The sequence below is a fragment of the Pungitius pungitius genome, chromosome 13 (genome assembly GCF_949316345.1).
Source record: "Pungitius pungitius chromosome 13, fPunPun2.1, whole genome shotgun sequence".
In the NCBI taxonomy this organism is placed as follows: Eukaryota; Metazoa; Chordata; class Actinopteri; order Perciformes; family Gasterosteidae; genus Pungitius; species Pungitius pungitius.
In genome coordinates, this window is record NC_084912.1 from 14,102,055 (window position 1) to 14,116,098 (window position 14,044).

The 14,044-nt window shown below is 46.2% G+C and overlaps 2 protein-coding genes across 5 annotated transcripts; both read left to right on the plus strand.

Moving 5' to 3' along the window:
• On the plus strand, positions 1 to 3,585 carry pex13 (peroxisomal biogenesis factor 13). Its single transcript, XM_037465945.2, has 4 exons — positions 1 to 188; positions 717 to 1,414; positions 2,174 to 2,296; positions 2,609 to 3,585. Exons 1-4 carry the CDS (start codon positions 115 to 117, stop codon positions 2,953 to 2,955), a joined length of 1,242 nt encoding a protein of 413 aa, XP_037321842.2. The 5' UTR covers positions 1 to 114; the 3' UTR covers positions 2,956 to 3,585.
• A 179-nt stretch (positions 3,586 to 3,764) lies between these two features.
• Positions 3,765 to 13,456, plus strand: sanbr (SANT and BTB domain regulator of CSR). Of its 4 annotated transcripts, none has more exons than XM_037465942.2 (21): positions 3,765 to 3,959; positions 5,065 to 5,216; positions 5,375 to 5,546; positions 5,939 to 6,038; positions 6,498 to 6,736; positions 6,929 to 6,987; positions 7,368 to 7,528; positions 8,027 to 8,113; positions 8,238 to 8,348; positions 8,477 to 8,600; positions 8,723 to 8,875; positions 9,599 to 9,741; positions 9,826 to 9,922; positions 10,025 to 10,057; positions 10,249 to 10,348; positions 11,052 to 11,137; positions 11,533 to 11,561; positions 11,674 to 11,747; positions 12,190 to 12,278; positions 12,459 to 12,534; positions 12,608 to 13,456. In XM_037465942.2, the coding sequence occupies exons 2-21, from the start codon at positions 5,067 to 5,069 to the stop codon at positions 12,688 to 12,690; spliced, it is 2,166 nt and encodes a 721-aa protein (XP_037321839.2). In that variant the 5' UTR covers positions 3,765 to 3,959; positions 5,065 to 5,066; the 3' UTR covers positions 12,691 to 13,456. The 4 variants fall into 4 exon arrangements, with proteins under 4 accessions (XP_037321839.2, XP_037321838.2, XP_037321840.2 ...); XM_037465941.2 differs by lacking the exon at positions 3,765 to 3,959 and adding an exon at positions 4,037 to 4,536; XM_037465943.2 differs by lacking the exon at positions 3,765 to 3,959 and adding an exon at positions 4,037 to 4,536 and having other exon boundaries at positions 5,942 to 6,038.
• Positions 13,457 to 14,044: the final 588 nt, after the last annotated feature.

Below are 14,044 nucleotides of genomic sequence, written 5' to 3' on the forward strand. Positions count from 1 at the left end.
ATGTGACCCGGAAGCGCAGCAAGAGAAGCTGGGACAGGGTCCGGAAAGGAGTTCACAATATTGTGGTCTACCTGTGGTTATCGTATATATAGATATAACTATATACATTCAGCGATGGATTCACAGCCTCCACAGAAGCCGTGGGAAAGGCGGGTTCCAGGAGCCATGAGCGCGCCCATAAATTACAGGTAAACGGGCTGCATTAGCCGCGTTAGCTAAGGTTAGCTTAGCTTGGTGTGCTAAGACCCGTGTCGTGTTTACTTACCGAAGCTGCTTCGCTTTATTGGCTAACGTTAATCTGGCTGCACACACGTGGTGTAATAACTCAATCAATGGCTCATTGAACTATTGCCCTATCGATTACTTTTCATATGACCGAATGTTTGACCGACGATAGCCTTTTAAACAAAGTAGCACGTTGACGTTAGCTAGGCCCAAAGAGGCCCCGATGTAGGTCATCATCTTTTACTAAATGTAGCATGACGTCACGACACATCACTCGAAACTTTGACGAATAACTCAAACCTGTAGACTGTTGTCCCTCACTACTTCGTGTAACGCTGGTTTTTCTTGGATGTCTCCTCACCATCTTTGCAGTTCAAATGTAGCACGATTTGACGCCGTGTGAGGAAGATTATCATCGGATTACTGTTTTTGAGGGAGTTCAACCAAAATCTAACCCCGTGTCCTCTTATTTTGATCTTGTCCCCAAACAGATCTGTAAACTTTGGACCCGCCGCGGGCCCGTCCTACTCAGCAGGCCCCCCCGTCTTGACCCGTATGGTTCCCCCGGTGCCTCCCCGTCCCGTCCAGCAGGCCTACCGTCCATCTTACGGCTCGTTCAACTCCTCTTACAGCCCCTATGGGAGCTCCATGTATGGGGGCTACAGCCACGGCGGGGGCTACGGCCTGGGAGGGTACAGCCGCCTCAGCAACACTGAAGATGTCGCCCCCAGCCGCTTCGTGCAGCAGGCGGAGGAGAGCAGTCGCGGCGCCTTCCAGTCCATCGAGAGCATCGTGCAGGCCTTCGGCTCGGTCAGCATGATGCTGGACGCCACCTTCTCGGCGGTGTATAACAGTTTCCGCGCTGTGCTGGATGTGGCAAACCACCTAACGCGGCTGCGTTCACACCTCACCAGGGTTTTGTCAGCCTTTGCTCTTGTGCGCACGCTGCGCTACCTCTATCGGAGGTTACAGAGGCTGCTGGGGCGAAGGACGGACGCCGAGGTAGACGACTTGTGGGCCGACAGTGCCGCCGACGCCCTGGCGACGGGTGTGTCTGGAGTGGAAGGAGCAGGGTTTGAGGGTCAGCCCGTGAAGTCCTGGCCGATCCTTCTGTTTTTTGCTGTTGTGTTGGGAGGACCCTACCTCATCTGGAAGCTGCTGAGCTCAGCGCCTGGCTCTGAAGAGACCGGTGAGGCTGACATATAGGATTTTGCAGATGTGGTGTTGAACTTCCACATTTGTATACACATCACTATAAAGTTTAGGAGCTTCCCCTCTTATTCCTGGGGGGGTCTCTGCACTTTAGATCAGCAGCTTTCACCTTAGTGCCATGAAGAAATGGCTGGAGTTCAATGCAGAAGACCACAATTACTGCTGGCAGGGGATTACATTTCGCTATGTATATGTATTTACTTTTCTGGGATTCCCATTTTAGAAATTCCTCTCCTTTTTGGTCCCACCAAGAAATAATACATCACAATGTAAAAACATAGATGTAATGAAAAAGAAAAAACAAACAAAAGAAATCCAACATAAAGACACGTGTATATAATTCTGTGAATTACAATAACAGCAATTGAAAAAATATTGAACAGAAACAAAAAATCACACAAACTGCAAGAAACAATAAACATATGTGAATCGTGTAATCATCAGGGGTTACAGATCCATAATTCTACTACCTGGTGCCACTGCCTCAGTGCTCTACATGGATTTTGGAAGTGGCAGACAAAAGAAAGAGAGACTTAGAAAAGGTCACGGTTTATGCTGAGGAAAAAAACGTATTTGTAGCTTTCAGCATCAGACTGCTGACTTTACGAACTACCAGGAATGAAAACTCTCTCCGTCTTGTGGCGCAAAGGCAAACTGAGATCACTGATCATGGTGGCCGGTGGTTTCCTCCTCCATCACTTAACAAGTGACGATGTTTTTGCATTTCTTCATTCAGCATCCTGTTGGGCCAGCGGGGAGGACGACCACGTGGTGGCGCGAGCCGAGTACGACTTTTTAGCCGCGTCCGAGGGGGAGATTTCCTTGCGGGCAGGAGACATGCTCAACCTCGCCCCTAAAGGTGAGAGCTCTTTCATCAAGTGTTGGATGTTGGTTTAACAACATTTAACCCAGTCAGAGAGAATATTCTCCTCATCAGGAAGAGGGGGCGTTCCAGCTCTGGCTTTCCTGTCCACGTGATATTATTGGTGCATGTTGTCGCCTGCAAAGACATCAGTCCAAAAGCCTGTAAGAGTTTGTCTCTTCATTGGCAGGCATATAGTCAATAATGGAAGGCACGCTTTCGGGGAAAAATAACTGACATAGTTGATGTTTAACCCATGTAGGGTAGCTTGGATCATGACCTTTGTATCCCACCCCTCCCCCTGTTCAGAGCACCAGTCCAAGGTGCGCGGCTGGCTGCTGGCTAGTGTGGACGGACAGACCACAGGACTCGTCCCCGCCAACTACGTCAAGGTCCTGGGCAAGAGGAGGGGCCTAAAGCACGCAGAGATGGAGAGGCTCGCTCAGGTGCAGGAAGTGAACACGGCTGCACTCCCACAGTCCATCCCCACCCAAGGGGTCACCCAAGGCCTCGGTTCAGCCCCTGCCGCAGTCTCCATGGAGGGGCTGTTGGAGTCTGTGTACAGAGAAACGCCGGTCCCCTTCAGACCGGGAACATCAAACTCCAGCTTGCCCTCTAGCATGGTATTAAACATCCCAGAGAAGACTGACCTGTAACTTTTGTGCATGATTGTGTTTTTCTGTGTGAAAGTCTGTAGGAGTTAACAACACTGGTTGGCTTAGTCAGTATTCATTTATTCTGAAGCTTGACTCATGATCAGTAGATGGTGTCTGAGGAAACACCATAGACCTTTGAGAATTTCTCTTCAAATCACCCAATGCCAACTGGGCCTTCTGGTAAGGTTAAAAGCCACGAGGGGTTTCCATGCACAGGTTCCCTGTTATGCTTTTCTGTTAAGGACCAGTGGGTCTCAAATCAGGTTGTTAGCCTTACATTTGAAAGAAAGTAAGTTGTTCTCTAAATACCGTGCTCTGCCGTTAAATAATGTCGGATTTAAGATGTACCCTAATGACTTGATATTGTTTAATAACAATAATTGTGTTGAAGTTAATGAGGCACACTGATACATCATTGTACGCTGACAATGTGAGCACAAAGTTTCATGACATAATCATTTCCGGTCACTTGGAGGCCGCGTTGTCTTTGTCATGCAAATGTGATTGATTAGATTCATTCAGAATGAGGAAGGGGCTTACTTTGCACATTTTAAGCCATTTGTTGGTCATAGATTGTAATTTTGTAAATATTTAATACAATTATTTTGAAAATAAATGTATTAGAAATCATGTTTTTGTGAAATACCTTTTATCAGGAGGAAAGTTGAAATATAAAGCAAATTTCATTGGTAATAGTCAGCAGGAACTTGTCGAAGTTCAGATACACCCTTAAGACCAAGATAGCTTATTTTATTTAGAATATATTGCATTCATGTAATTGTATTGTGTTTTAGTTGTTTATATGAAGTCCGGGGACTGATTTACGGCGTCTCTAAGCAACAGGACGCATAGCCCACTGCAGTGCGTCAACCGGGATGAGTCCGCAGGACCCAAACGAAGAGCTTTTAGAACAGCTTTTAGTTCTCAATTTGTTTAGGACTTGACTTCTGAATTTGCAATAAACCCCCCTTACTACCGGGCCTAAGCATTTACAAAGGACTCTAGTAAGTAACCACTTAATAACGTTACTTTGACCACTCGTATGCTAGCATATTAAAGCTAATGATGCCTTCAGGGACTACTGAGAAAAACTGTAATTACGAGTGCAGCAGTGGTCAAGTGTAAATATTTGACCTCGCATATCGTATCTACTTTAACAATATAGTCAAAACTGATTGTCAAATTTTTCATGAACATTTGCCAGAATTGACTTTTACTTAACTTTAACCTGGCAAGACTTAAACGTGATTAAAATAGTGAAAAAAATAGTTAATGTATATTGTGACTTTTTGGCAGAACCCCACAGACAACTGCAGCCCGATGCCGCTGATTGCATCACCTGAGCTTTGGTAGTCCTCTTTGTCGTAACGTGTTTTCTGAGTAGTTAAATGATTAAGATTTTACGAGATAGACGTGAAGGCAGCATATCCTGTCCCCTCAAAGTTAGCTAGCTAGCATTAGCTGCTGTAGCCGGTAGGAGTGGACCGCAGCATCAGCACCACCCGCACACAATGACATAAGCAGCCACCGGCTTGGTTCACTGTACGGGAAGACGGGGGGAATATCTCCGACACCAGATAAGTATGTCAACAATAGCTTATCCTTTAAAATCGCCTAACTGCGTGAAGACAAGCTGCTGATCTATTTTGACCATGCGCGCATGTGATGTTGATGCAGCAGCAGGAGGACAGAGAGGCCTACGCAGCATCACTTCTCTCCTGACACGAAGTTTCTCTATTGTACAACCTGCTATGGGTTTATATCGTATCAACAAATGTATGTCAAATACATGAATGCTCGGCATTGGCCGCTGCTAAAATGTAATTAGAGTGATGTTCTGCATACACTGCATAAAGTTAAGCTGCATGATCGATTTATTTGTAAGAAATAATCATAGTCATTTTGATTTCAAGTAAGTCACACTATATAGATATATAACTCAGACACCAAACAAAAGGGGCCATTAAACCACATGAATAAGACTTACACTATTATTGAAATAGTTGCAGATTCATTTTCTGCTGATTGATGAGTAATAAAAATGCTGCAGATGTAGGCGTTCATTCTGCACTTACTGCCCTTTTGTTTCTCGTCTCTCTGCCTCTGTAGAAATGAGCCGCTTCTCCTCGGACAACAACAACTTTCCCTATGACAACAACGTGCTGGTTCTGGACATGGTGCTGGGCTCTCTGTGGGGATTTCCCCAGCCCATAAACTGGGACAACGTAGCCAAGCTAGTTCCAGGATTCTCTCCCAAGGAGGTAACTGGAATGCTGGGTAACTATGAGTGCTTCCATCCATCCGTCCCCTTCGTCTGTCCAACGATCCCATCCATCAATCATCCCAATGGTCAGGAAACATAATGTTTGTCTGGCTTGTTGAGCAGAAATAACACTGTGTCCCTGATGTGATCTCCCAGTGTGCACGTCGTTTTGAGGAGCTGAAGAACGCAGGGGGCTTTCCTCAGGTGGACAACCAAAGTAACGCCCTGACGGAAGGAAGCGCCTCGCCTTTGGAGGGCCTGACCGCGCTGCTGGACGCTGAGGAGGAGGTGGAGACGGGAGGCAGCCAGAGCAGCAGCAACGTTACAGGTCAGACAACCTTTGTCCATCATACTCCTGAAAACAGGTATTAAATTGCATTTAATGTGATATTAAAAAGGCTTGTAGAAGTTTGCTATATCACTCATATTTTTTTTAAATATTTTAATCATATGAAACAATTTAAGCTCTATCCAGTCCAAATATACCATGCATCATTTCATTAATTAGAGTAATTTTAACATTTTGACTATTCCTACCTCTTTGTCAGATTAATAATTCAGGCACAGCTAAATATGTCCAGAGAACTGTTCTCAGACCAGTAGAAGACATGGACTACGAAATGTCTTAAAGCAGTTCAATAATTGTGCAGTTGTGACAGTTACTGTTTGAGAAGTGGATTCAGAGTAATATGCTTACATTGTGTTTTCTGCCGGTTTCAGCAGGCTCCAAATCATCAGCCACAGGAAGTGTAGGTGCTGTGGAGGAGAAAGAGAGAAGCGTCTCGGCTGAGGAGGATGACAAACCTCAGAAGCCACGGGAGTGAGTATCAAGAGCTCGGCCTTTACAAAGGGACGTTTACAGAAAGGAACATGAATTCTTTATGCATACGTATGCTCTATTTTAAAGGTGCAATATACTGGATTCAAAGCATGAATATACCATCTAACAGCTATTAGAATCTTGAGATATTGTGAAGTATGAAGTCTCTCTCTCTCTCTGTGTGTATTTAAATAGAGCGTCTTCTTGCCTTGATTCCAGAGTGTGAGTGCACATTAGTGCACGTCAGCGTGCACCACTGGTTAGCTAATGGCCGATCTGCACGAGAATGTGCCCTCTCTATGGTTAACTCTGTGTACTCTCTCAGCAATTTGGACATTGTTAGCTGCTGACCGATATCTGGTATTTCTTGCAGTCGCTCACATCCTAAAGACTTTAAAGCCAGCTGGAGAAAGTGTGACGTTCAGTGTTGTTCACCGTATTTGAACTCTCTCCTCACAGTCCCAACATGGTCATCCACGTGTGCGACGAAACCAAGAACCTGAAGCAGGACTTCACTTGTCCCAGAGACCTCCTGGTCAAAGAGATGCGTTACTTTGCTGAGTACCTTTCTGTGGACACCCAGAGGTGGGAGGAGGTGGACATTTCCGTCCACTGCGACGTGCAGATCTTTGACTGGCTCATGAACTACGTCAGGAGGAACTCGGCGGGGGAGGGCAACAGGGAAAAACCCCGCCTCGGTAAAGCCCCATGGAAAACTGTTACACAATAGCTAATAGCACATTGGTACACATGGTCACCGGTCAGCATACGCGGCGTGTGTGTGTGTGTGTGTGTGTGTGTGTCTTTGGCGAGCCACCGGCTGCGTGTTGTGTTGTTTGTCCGTTGTGGGGTTCTGGCTTGGTTGGTCACGTGGTGTTTGTCGGTTACAGAGCCCAGCAATGTGATCTCAATCCTGATCTCCTCCGAGTTCTTGAAGATGGATACGTTAGTAAGTGTTGTGACGCTTGGTGTGGTGACGTACTTTGGGCCTTTTGTTTTTCCGATTTCAAACATTCTTACTCGAGGCGTTGCCTGGCTACCATGTAATATCCAGCAGCAGCTTGCAAATGTCGTTATGATGACGGTCATGTGACCTAGCCCAGGAAAAACCAGAGGTCCCACATAGAGCTCTGTTAAGTTGATGTTGCATGGCTTTTAAGGTTGTAGCTGCTCTTTTGCCCCCAAGTGTTATTTAGACCACTGCACGATAAGAAGAGCTAAGCTAATAATTCTAGTGTTTCAGTGACATTTATGTTGGACCACTGAAAAATGAGTCCACCGTCGCTGCGAAAAGTCTTATAAGACCGGTTTGTGTTTGTCCACGCTCAGGTGGAGGAGTGCATCCAGTACTGCCACAAACACATGAGCGCCATCGTGGCCACGCCCTGCAACATGAACTGCATCAACAGCAACCTGGCAACGCGCATCGCCGAGCTCTTCAGCCACAACGAGGCCGACGACATCAGGGACAAAAAAGACAAGTTCAAAAGGTAACGCTACGCAGCTTGACTCCTTTTGTCAGAATACCTTAGTGATGTCGGACTTCTGTCCTATATTACGGGACTCAATGGCTTAAGCGCCAAAAATTAAAAAAACTCAACAGCAATGTCTCTCATCAGACACCTGAGCGAGCCTCTCCATCTCTGCGTGCTTTAGGCCCCTCCTCTTGCCCAGGACCTTGACGTAGTTGGCGGGGACGAGTCCTGTGGTCTCTAGTCTCTCATTGGCGGCCGATGTCTCCAAAACTTGCACTAAAACAAGTCTAGATGGACGGTCGACGTTGACTTTCTCTGGGCAAGCAGGCAATCCTCATCACGAGCCCCGTGTTTATTAGAAGTATCGATGCTTCATAGATTAATGCCATGTGAAGAGAGAAGTCTATTATTATAGGCCACCCTTACACATTCAGCTTGATTATGTTAATCAAATGAACACTCCTATTATCTACAGCATGAAATAATGCAGGAAATTGTATCTCCCCCTGAAAGCAAATTGTTCCAGAAGAAGATTGAGTGTGTCTTTGATCCCAACCACCGGGGCAGAGATTCACCGGGAAACGCCTCCACTCTGTACAGGTGAGCGGCGGCGGCGGCAGCAGCCAGCGTTGGTTAACCATCGAACATCATCCGTGCCTTTGCTTTCCTCTCGTCTTGAGCCTGCCGCGGGTGTCGGCCTCACTATTTGTGTGTTCCCTCCCAGGTGTGGTTTGTGCCTCAAGCTGCTGACCAAAGACACGGAGAGGAAGATTTCCTGCGTTCCAGGGAAAATCAACATCGACGCTCGCGGAGAGATCATCTACTCGCACACTAAGTATTACAGCGGCGTCCCCCGCATGGACCGGACTCACAAGCTCATGCGCCTCGTTCAGCTCTCAGCAACAATACACGGACGACATGCACGCGTCATGTTTCATTGTGTGTGTGTGTCCACGTTTGCAGACAGAAGAGCTGGGATGTGCACGAATACATTACCGGCCTGTTTGAGGAGCTCAAGTCCTGGGTCCTGGTCTACTGGAGAATCTGGGGTACCATCAACTACCTGACCTGCTCCCGCTGCCAACAGGTGTGTGTGTGTGTTTGTCTGCAACATGCAAAGGCTTTGTGTGCGGTAAACCTGAGTGCCAGATGATCTAGTGTGTTTGTGTGTGTGTGTGTGTGTGTGTGTGTGTGTGTGTGTGTGTGTAGGTGTTTGTGTGTGCGGAGCTGACCCATTGCAAGTACCACCCAGACAGCGTGCTGTACTGCGGCATTGGTCCTGATAAAGCCTGGCACGGTGCAGGAATGTACCCCTGCTGCAACCAGAGGGTTCTCCGCTTTGACCCGTCCGGTATGCCCAAGGTAGAGACACACACACACACACACACACACACACACACACACACACACACACTCTACTACGGGTATTACTCTATCAACCCTTCATAACCACTTCCAATCCTGTTGGTTCAACATTCACAGGTCAATATTGAGTTCACATGAATAAATCCATGCGTGCATCGCTGTGATCTTTAGTAAGCAGCTGGATTAAGGAAATGTTGCCCACGTCAATGCTGAATGTGACCATTGTGTCCTCTACTTGCCTTGTAAAGTAATCTGCTCAGAGTGCCGTCCCCGCGCATGCAGGGACCGACCAGTATTTCCCTGTTCCGGCTTCACAAAGAGACTGATAGAAGATGGACTTGTATCAGTGCATTGTGTGAGCCGGGCTCCTTTAGTGATGGGGCATTGTTGTGTTTAATGCAACAATGCATTAAACACAACTATTGTTAGATGTACATGTCTCCTAGACAGAGCGGGAGTACAAATGCATGCAGTAAACACATAAAAGCAAAGGTTATTCTAACATTCAGTACATTGCTCTTAATCTTACCGTCTTTGTGTGCATATGCGGATGCAGTTAAAGGGACAGTCAAGGTGTTTTGAAGTGATCTTGTAAGAGGTGCTGTTCAGTGTAATACTTACCTTCTACCTAGTTTAGAAAAACAGACACGCGTACCAGCAGGGCCCCAACGAAGCAAACTCAACCACCAGCTTTAAATACAATTGTGTTTGTGTGTCGAGGGCTGCAAGATGCGAGACCACATAGTGACCGTCCCCGACGAGGAGCGCTGCGACGAGGCAACTTCGGCCCAGACCCGAGTCCTCAACGACCTGCTTCTGCACAGAGACGCCGTGTGTTTGCCCAACACGCCGCCTGCAGAGACGTGAGCGCGCGTGTGTGTGTGTGTGGGGCGTGTTTCTGTGTGTTTCCAGGCAAACCTTTGTTTATGCGATTTTATGTGTGTTAGTACCGACGAGAGTCCGTCCAGTGCAGAAAGGGTTCAGGACTGCGACGTCCTGTTGGAGCCGACTCTGCTGGGGCCGCTGAGGGGAGACGGCGGCACCGTGAGTCCTCTTCCTCTTCCTCTTCCTCTGTCTCGTGCTTTTCGTCTACCAGCGCGTACATTCCGTCACGTTCTAACTGCTTTTCTTTTTTCTTTCTAACAGTTTTCCCTTTTGAAAAACTGGAGTCTGCAACTGGTAGGAACTTTCATCACGTTTTGGTCCTCCACCCACTAGTACAAGAACAATTACAGTAACAGTAGGAATTACTGGAAGAAACGTTGCGGCGCTTTTAACTGAGACCATTTGATACCTTTTAACACCAAGGACCCAGATTCCTGGCGGTAGCTGAGAGGTAACGCTGTAGCATGTGTGACCTTCACCCTCAGAGGCAGCAGACTCTCCTGTCAGAGGACGAGGAGTACACCACGGGGTCAGAGGTCACAGAGGATGAGGTGGGGGACGAAGAGGAGGTGTCCAAGAAACAAGGTGAGGAAGCTTGGTGGCTTTTTTTGCGATGGCTCACAAAACTCTTTCTTTCCAAGAGTAGGATGAGATCATTGATACAATGATAATACAAAGTAAGAACATCTCTCAACCAGATAAAGTAGCAAGAAGTCAAAAGTTACAGAAGGATATCTTATCAAACATCCAGTTACGTTTTGGGGAAAGAATAATTAAAACAAGTACGTTCCGAGTTATTCCAAAATATAAGTGTAAAGTGATAATTTAAGTGGGGTGTATGAGGTGCTTCTCCGTCGTCAGCAAATCATCCACATAAGGCAGTTTGGAGGAATGTTATGGATTAATGTAGACAGGGGCAGCAACAAAATATAGAAGAATATCAACATCACCTGTAAGAACAAATTATTTGCACTTTGCTGAGTTATTAATATAATTCACAATCTTTTGCCATCACTCAGAATCACCTGATTTAGTTCCTTTAACTGTTCGATCAAAGCAAATAACGTAATATTTCTCTATATTTAGCTATAAATCACACCCCTTTTTTGTCCAGTCTATTTAAAGTCCACAGTTTTTTTTATTATTATCACAGTACGTTCTGCCCCTTTTCAACTAGGACGGAAAATAAAACAGTTCCTCTCTTTGGCCAGCAGAGGGCGTCGCGTGCCCACACAGAGTATGCACCAAGTTCCTTTTTATATTTCTGTGTGTGTTCTTCTGTTTCCAGCTGCTAAGAAGGCCAAGAAAGCCCAAAGACCTCTCAAAAAACAAATGTCCTCCCCAAACTTCCAGCGCAAAGACAAAGCAGAGAAAGTGAGCTTTTATTCTCTTCATTTCCTCTCTGGAGTGAAACACTACAGAACGTTGAAAAGTCTTTTTGTTTTTTGTTTTTATGGTACAATTGTAGGCATGCACTTTGGTAAATGATGTAATGTTGTGGGGTCTATTATTTATATCTCGGAACATCTAATGCGAATTTAATTAAACTTTTACGTATATATGGCATTGTATACAAAGTAGAATAATTTATACCTACAACTGAATTGTCCATTACTACTTTAAACCATCTATAAAATAAATGTGTATTTTTATTAGTTTATTCATGTTAATTTAACCAGAACCACTGCAGGCAGTTTGTTGTTAACCTCCAGATTTGCATATTTACATATTGTTGATTTTTTTTCTAAATCCTGCTTACTTTCCCTCAGACAATGTCCAGGGACAACACACCTTTCACGTGAGTTCATCTGCAAACCCACGGTCATTTAGAAAATCCTCACTCATGATGACACCTTTCTGTATCCACTGATTGATTTGACTTGTATTTTCTAAATGTGTGTGTTTTGTAGAGTGAGTGTCCAGAAGAATAAGTGGGACATTTCTCGCTCCATAAGATACAACCAGGACGCTCAGAGGGAAGAAGGTGAAGACAGAATGAATGCTATTATTAATACTTTTCTATTTCATTATGCATCAGACCATTCAAATGCTTAATGCTCAATCACTTTACTGTTTTAAACTCATATGAATCCAATAGGGGACTTTATTCAAATGTTTATGTAAACCTCCAATTGAGACCAACAATGCTGCTTCCACCTGGTAAAACAGGGCTGATGGAAGCATTTCCATTTCCATCTGATACAAAAAAGTGTGTTGACATTTAAATGTAATGGACTGTGGGCACTGTTTGGCTTATTGTATTTCAATATTATACAGCAGGGTCCGTCTTTGTTCTGATTTGAGTTGTGAAGAATCAGTTCCAGTGGGCCAGTTTTTTTTACTTAAGCTAAGTCTGTATGGGTAGAAAATACGGCTTCCGTAACATCAGGGTGTGTCCTGCTGTGTTTTTATTTCCTATGAACCAGACCAGCGTCGCATGGTAGAGATCATTGGCCACTTGACGAAGATGAGGTTTGGAGACGAAGAGCAGAGCAATTCCAAGGACACCAAAGAGGCAAGAGAATGTGTTCTGGTTCAAAGGGTTGTTTAGCATCGGGAGGGTTTCACATCGTGAGGCCACGCTTTGGGGGCCGAGTCCTGATGTCCTAGTTTTTACAGCTGGCTGACGTCGGATTGTTTTTGTTCGGGGTGTGTGTGTGTGTGTGTGTGTGTGTCTGTTTGCTGCAGCCTACAGGTGGTATCTACTCCAGACTGGAAGCGCAATTTAAGAGTGTCGGTCAAGCCAGACAGAGTTCAGAGAAAACTCCCAGGTATGCTTTGTGCACACAGACACCATCATCATCACCACCATCATCATGTCCAATACCTCTTCTCTCTCTGTAGATCTAAAATGCGCTTCGCTCAGATCCGGACCTAAAGGACCTGACGGGGAAAAGGCTGCTGAGCCGTCTAAGAGACGGGCGTGAGAACTGAGTGAGAGCTCGCGAAGACGAGGAGGAAGAGGCGAGATCCTTCAGCGAGGGCTTTGTGCAACAAAATAACCGCCTGCTGTGATCCCCCCCCCTCCCCTGAAAGCACAGCCCCCCACACATAATACCCAGCCTCAGCCCCCTCCCTCTCTCCCTCCGACCTTCACCCGGGTGACTACATCATCGATCACCATCAACCTGTCAATCAGCTCGCTTCTTATTTGTGCAGCTGTGGTCAGTCCTGAGGGGAAGAAAACAAGATGTCTGCACAGTTCGCAGGGACTCGCTCCACCTCCAAGTGTGTCTTTAGGATTCAGTCTCGGAGGCGCTGGAGCAACGATACCCGCAAGATCTGAATGATTTGGATCCAGTAAAGTTCCCACTGATGCTAAAGGCCAGGAAGGCACCTCCCACACAGCTTGTTTCGCTTAAACCGCCGATCCCACCGCGTACACGTTAACCCTGTATCAGCAATTAATGATGTTCCCATGGTGACGGCCGTCTCTGGGGAGATGGGTTTAGTCCTGGTAGAGCAAGTCTAGTGCTTCCTGTCTGTATTGCAGCGTGTCTGCACTGGACACACAGTGAGACCAGGAAAACATGAATGAAGTGTTTCTGCTCGCGCTCCACCGGGGGGCAGTGTATCATGTTAACTTTGCCCCAGTTTGTCAGCAGACCACTCGCTTCTAGATGATGTCGAAGAATTTAATGATGGTGGGATAATAAATGTATAAAAATGTAAATGCAGATTTCACTCCTGTCATTCTGGTTCCGTTTGTTTTTTTCTTCCCTGAAGGAATCAGGTGTGAGATTCCTGTGCCACTGAGTAGAGGGTCAGCCGCTGACCAGCGGGTGCGTGAACCTGGCTCTTCCTGTCTGACGTACTCAAAGTGGTATTAATAACCCAGCCTGCCCTAAGCGAGGGGGGCAGTAGAAGGTGTCGGAGTAGTCTTTTTTTATTGGGTGGTGGAGGGGGGCCGTGGTATCCCAGCTGTCCCCTCTTCTCCTCGACAGCAGATGCCGAGAATTGCAGAGGATCTGGGTCAGGAAGTGTGTGTGTGTGTCTAGTTACAGCCGGATTCAACTATGGTCCTTGAGACCAAAGGTCGTTTCCCCGATATGCAGAACCAGTCGAACGAGAAAATATGTCCCAACTTTTGACTGGTGATGTAAGCGGAAGGCTTCCTTTAAAAAATAAAAAAAAGCAGGCATGTGATGCAGTGACAACCGTTTAGGTTTTGACCCTAAAAACACCAGAAGACCTGCAGGAAACACAAGGAAGGAGCCACATGAACGCCTCATAGTGAGAACGCAGCAGCTCTCCGGTTGCATCAGATGAAGGCTTTAACGT

Excerpts from the sequence above, each read along its gene's own strand:
- pex13 (XM_037465945.2), top strand. The coding sequence starts at position 115 with ATGGATTCACAGCCTCCACAGAAGCCGTGGGAAAGGCGGGTTCCAGGA. Across the intron at positions 189-716 it reads AGCGCGCCCATAAATTACAG|ATCTGTAAACTTTGGACCCG; the intron begins GTAAACGGGCTG and ends GTCCCCAAACAG. Across the intron at positions 1,415-2,173 it reads GCCTGGCTCTGAAGAGACCG|CATCCTGTTGGGCCAGCGGG; the intron begins GTGAGGCTGACA and ends TTCTTCATTCAG.
- sanbr (XM_037465942.2), top strand. The coding sequence starts at position 5,067 with ATGAGCCGCTTCTCCTCGGACAACAACAACTTTCCCTATGACAACAAC. Across the intron at positions 8,114-8,237 it reads AACGCCTCCACTCTGTACAG|GTGTGGTTTGTGCCTCAAGC; the intron begins GTGAGCGGCGGC and ends GTTCCCTCCCAG. Across the intron at positions 8,349-8,476 it reads ATCATCTACTCGCACACTAA|ACAGAAGAGCTGGGATGTGC; the intron begins GTATTACAGCGG and ends CCACGTTTGCAG.